Source organism: Glycine soja, chromosome 12, assembly GCF_004193775.1.
Source record: "Glycine soja cultivar W05 chromosome 12, ASM419377v2, whole genome shotgun sequence".
Lineage (NCBI taxonomy): Eukaryota > Viridiplantae > Streptophyta > Magnoliopsida > Fabales > Fabaceae > Glycine > Glycine soja.
The window spans coordinates 3,281,736-3,287,433 of record NC_041013.1 but is presented as its reverse complement, the minus strand read 5'-3'; the positions used below and the strand labels follow the sequence as shown (position 1 = coordinate 3,287,433).

The 5,698-nt window shown below is 35.8% G+C and overlaps 1 protein-coding gene across 1 annotated transcript; it reads left to right on the top strand.

The window, feature by feature from the left end:
- The first annotated feature begins 411 nt into the window (after window positions 1-411).
- LOC114379818 (polyol transporter 5-like) lies at window positions 412-3,162 on the top strand. The gene is made up of 3 exons (XM_028338563.1): window positions 412-821; window positions 1,542-1,888; window positions 1,959-3,162. Exons 1-3 carry the CDS (start codon window positions 680-682, stop codon window positions 3,039-3,041), a joined length of 1,572 nt encoding a protein of 523 aa, XP_028194364.1. The 5' UTR covers window positions 412-679; the 3' UTR covers window positions 3,042-3,162.
- Window positions 3,163-5,698: the final 2,536 nt, after the last annotated feature.

Genomic DNA, 5,698 nt, shown 5'->3' with positions numbered 1-5,698 from the left:
GGCCAATTTGCACTCGTGATTTCTACACGCAAAAACAAATAATATTCACGTATGAATAAGCACTTTCATCGCGTTTCTTTATTTTTCTTTTTATATTTAGAAAAATAATTCTTAATCAATCTTAAGTTATCCATATATAACTTGAGAGAGAGAAAAAAGATATACAAATGATTAATTTAATTGATGATATAATATGATAATAAAAAATATTAGTTAAGCATATTTTTTTTTTATTATCAAAATATAATCACTCTTATTTTTATCGTATTACATTGCGTATCCTTGTGGGCTAACTGAGTGTACAACAATCATTTTCAGAAACAAAATAAAAATTTAGAAAGTGTGGAACAGGTATGGCACACACAGGGGAAATGATTTGAAGGTCGGAGAGAGAGAGAGAGTGAGTTGGGGATTCTACTTCGATCTATCATGTGAGACTCCTTAGTCTATGGTGACGAAAGCCTTTGGTCTATATAAGAACTCTAGCGGAACCTCACATTCATATGCCAAACTCCCACTACTCCTTAATTTCTCTCTTCACTTATCATCATACTTATATATTATATAACCCAATAATTAAATTAAATACATGTTAGCACTTTAACATTCCTTTCTCTAACCTCGTTCCCACTCTCATATTTTCCCTTCTGCTGATATTCAGCTAAACTAAGTCAATAAGATGACTCAGGGAAAGATAGTTGAAGCTGCAGAAGCTCATAAAACACTTGAGGATTTCGATCCTCCAAAGAAGCGCAAAAGGAACAAGTATGCTTTTGCTTGTGCTGTGCTGGCCTCCATGACTTCCATCTTGCTTGGCTACGGTGAGTCTTATGAATATATTCATTCCTACTTGTCTTGCTCTACATGTAACTTCTTTTAGTGTGTTTAGAAAAAACTCATGGAGAATGGATAAATCATGTTTGTAATCTGCAAGCTATAACTATTAGGCTTTGAAAAATACGTCTATAACGTGAAACCAAACGTACTATTAATTTGATTACACAGGAGAAACTAACATAGTCAATGATGGACCGAAGTTCAGTTGAGGGGTGCACCTGACTTTGAGCGAAATACAAGAGTATATACTAGTGCGTTCTTATTTTTGGCACCTCCTATTTTTATAATTTAATCCCGTTGCCTTCAATTTATTACTTATTGTCAATTTTTATCTTTTAACGGTTTTTTTTTTCTCATGTTTCGTTTCTTTTATATTATTTTCATATGTTTGATAATAAATATTATTTAAAATTTTGTTTTTGCCCCAACCGACTTTAGGTCCTCCTGATCCGTCACTAAACACAGTTTCTTCCGCGCGGGCCGAAAATCGTAAAACTTATCCAGTTTACGTGGAAAAAGGAAAAAAGGAACAAGACTTTTGCGCACAAAACACATACAAAAAGATAAAGGAAAAGGAAAAGGAAAAGAAATAGCTAGTGGGACAAGAGTTTGCATGATTCTTTAATTAGAAAAAGGGAATAATCTCCGAGAACATTATTTTAAGTGAGACGTGGTATGTAATAATAAGTGTATTATTGTCACAGATATTGGTGTGATGAGTGGAGCAGCCTTGTACATAAAAAGGGACCTGAAAGTGTCGGATGTGCAAATCGAGATCCTGCTCGGAATCATCAACCTCTACTCTCTGATAGGCTCATGCCTCGCCGGCAGAACCTCCGACTGGATAGGTCGGCGTTACACGATTGTTTTCGCCGGCGCCATCTTCTTTGTCGGAGCACTTCTCATGGGTTTCTCCCCCAACTATTCCTTTCTCATGTTCGGCCGTTTCGTTGCCGGCATCGGCATCGGCTACGCCCTCATGATAGCCCCCGTCTACACCGCCGAGGTCTCCCCGGCCTCCTCTCGTGGCTTCCTCACATCCTTCCCCGAGGTTCGTTTCTTTAATTCTATATATATATCTCCATCGTTATATATATATATATGATAATATGATTTTGCAGGTTTTTATTAATGGAGGGATATTACTTGGATACATATCAAACTATGGATTTTCGAAGCTGACACTGAAGGTGGGATGGCGAATGATGCTTGGAGTGGGTGCAATTCCTTCGGTAGTCCTAACGGTGGGAGTGTTAGCGATGCCTGAGTCCCCAAGGTGGCTAGTGATGAGGGGTCGTTTGGGAGAGGCAAGAAAAGTGCTTAACAAAACCTCAGACAGCAGGGAAGAGGCCCAACTAAGGCTAGCCGAAATCAAACAAGCCGCAGGGATCCCCGAGAGTTGCAACGACGACGTCGTTCAGGTAACCAAACGAAGCACAGGTGAAGGCGTATGGAAAGAACTCTTCCTCTATCCAACGCCCCCAATTCGTCACATCGTAATCGCTGCCCTTGGGATTCACTTCTTCCAACAAGCGTCGGGCGTAGACGCCGTCGTTTTGTACAGCCCCAGGATCTTCGAGAAGGCTGGGATCAAAGACGACACGCATAAACTTCTTGCAACCGTGGCCGTTGGATTCGTCAAAACCGTTTTCATCTTGGCGGCTACTTTTACGTTGGACCGCGTGGGTCGTCGTCCGTTGTTGTTGTCTAGTGTCGGGGGCATGGTGCTCTCTCTCCTCACGCTCGCTATCAGCCTCACGATCATTGGTCACTCCGAGAGGAAACTAATGTGGGCCGTTGCATTGAGCATAGCCATGGTGTTGGCTTACGTGGCCACGTTCTCCATTGGTGCGGGTCCCATCACGTGGGTTTATAGTTCTGAGATCTTCCCGTTGAGGCTGCGGGCGCAGGGTGCGGCCGCGGGAGTTGTGGTGAACAGGACCACAAGTGGGGTTGTCTCAATGACTTTTTTGTCCCTCTCTGAAGCCATCACCATTGGTGGAGCTTTCTTCCTTTATTGTGGCATTGCTACCCTTGGGTGGATATTCTTTTACACCCTGCTTCCTGAGACTCGGGGTAAAACGCTCGAAGACATGGAAGGGTCTTTTGGTACTTTTAGGTCCAAATCCAACGCCACTAAGGGAGTAGAAAATGGGAATGGCCAAGTAGCACAAGTCCAGCTAGGGACCAATGTCCAAACATAGACAAATGAGCATTGGGACATCCAGTAATACTGTAGTAATTTCGTGTGTGCAAAAAAGAATTTTACAATAATTTCAATGAATGACAAAGGTTCAAAGGAAGAGAGTGTTTTTTTAACAGCTATTTTTATGATTTTTTTTCCTAGACGTATGTTTTTTTAACAGGAATGATATAGAGAGAGAAAGGAAGAAATGAGAACAAAAGTTAATGTTTGCAAGATAACTTTTAAATACTAATGTAATTATTATAATTTTTAAACAAGACTTTCAATTAAAAAATTATTGTAAATAATACAAACTAGCAAGCCAGAATGCGTTGTTTGAATGTGAGAAGTAGAGAAAAGAACTATATATGACGGAAACCGGAAAGAAGTGAGAAAAAGAGGAAATATATAGAAAATGAGTGGTCTTTTATATTTTTTTATTTACAAACAAAAAGAAGAGTTTAAGGTAAATAGTCAAATGAGATACTAATAAATTAATCTAATTTGTAGAAGATGAAAAATTTAAATTGAGTTACTGAATATACAAAAAGTGTAATAAATTAGTCAGATAATTTAATGATAAATCGGTAATAAATTTTATAAGTTATTATCAAATTAATCATTAAATATTATAAATTAATAATAAAATGAATTTAATGGCAAGATTAAATTATAGTATTTTTTATATTTAAGAATTAAATTTATATTTTTTATATTTCATTTTAGTCACGTTGACTTCGTATATTAATGGATGTATTTTTGTTTTTTAGATTGAGGTCGAACAGGAGCCCATTAAGGTGGGCCGAAGGAAACTCTACTAGATGACGCACTAGATAGGGAAGGTGAGGAAACTCCACTAGGTCCAAACATCCAAGGGATTTGTTTTGTTTGGTTGCAATTTTTTCCTTTCCACTTTTCTATTTATTGTGTTCAGAAATCCTTGGGGTCTCAAAAGTGTAAGTGGTCGATCTTTTCCTTGTGCATTTGTCATTTGATGTAATTATAATATGATTGATGCGAGCAAAGTTAGAATCACCTCACATTTTCTTTTATTTTACTTACTTTTTTTTTTCCTATGCTTTTGAAGTGAATAATTGTTGCTTCATAAAACGACTAGGGTGCCAACAATAATTCAATTGTTCAAAAATAAACTTGTATCTAAAAAAGATGTAAATTTGATTTTTATTATCGATATAAAAATCTTATTGATCGGTAATTTATAAGTAATTATGTAAGTACTTTTAAGATATGTTTTAATTACGACAAATTTTTGGAACCTAATTCACCTAAATTTTTATTTATAAAAAAACGACTAGTGTAATCGTTTACATAGCACCAGTGGTTTTTTTATTATTATTTTGAAACCAATAATTGTTGCTTCATAAAATGACTAGTGTAGTGCATTACATACCACCGGTGGTTATTTTTCAATTAAAACATGAAATATGTGTATCTTGAATCTTGTTAACTAGAACTCTAATGACAATGATTAAGAAATTAAAAAATATATTTATCATATAAAATTATATGAGAACGTAAAAAAAAACATAAACAGTACAATTTTTTGTTTCCTAATAAAAATTTATATTTTGAGTTTATTAATTAATATCCTTAAGATGCCGGTTAGTACTCGCATAATAGTAATAAAAATAAGTAATGAGTGGCACACTTCTTTATTCATTTTAATTTCTTGGTTTCTCATGCAAATTTGCCAGACACAGAATACAAAGGGCTTGAGACTTGTGCACAACATGGCCAACCATGACTGAAGATGAAAATTTAGGTGGTAAATAAACAAAAACAAAAGGCAAAAAACCAAGGCAATGTGTGATTAGCACATTCCCTAAACCAATACATTGACCTTTCTTTAGTTAAAGAAATAGGCTTCTTTGTCTTTGTCTCAAGAGTGCCAGTTGTGAAGTTGATTAGCAATAAAATTATCCACTACTGCGACAAACGATGTTCAAGTTGTAGCTGTAGGGTATGGTTGATTCCTTAATAATTTGCAAGCAAGTGGTTATTGTCTTGAGAATGAGAGATGCAGTTGGATAAGACCATGCACCATCTAACAGTGTCTCTAGATATTTTAATTAATCTTGATATATGTGTTCTCTCCCTCCGGACCTAATTACAAATTGAAGGATCACGTTTGGTTTGGCTGCATTTGCAAGTAAACCAGGACATCTTTTGCATGCCATCCTCAAATTAACCTTTTCTTTTTCCTTGTCTAGCCAAAAAAATTCCCGAAGGTAGAAAGAAGTGAGAAGAGGGAGTTTGTACTCATGAGTCATTATGAATCCAATGTCCTGTATAAATATCATTAGTAAACAAGATTACCATTTACCAAGGTGTACTTCAATATCTCCAGGATTCGAGGAACCTCTACTGTATTATTTATTTTAAATACCATAAATAAACAACATTATTGATAACGTGTTGATAAAATTTTCTTAGATAAGTTATAATTAGATATCACAAAGAAGATTAGTTTTTGTTTTAATGGATTGAGAAACATTTATCATTTGGACATAAGACAAAAAAAATATAAAAAATAATGTGTCACCATGATTCGAGGAACCCTTGACTAAGTTTCAAAACTTAAAAGTCTTTTGTACGGTTCCCTCATGAATGTGAAAACCGTGGAATATCAAAGCTAAAAGACAACAAAGAGGGTAA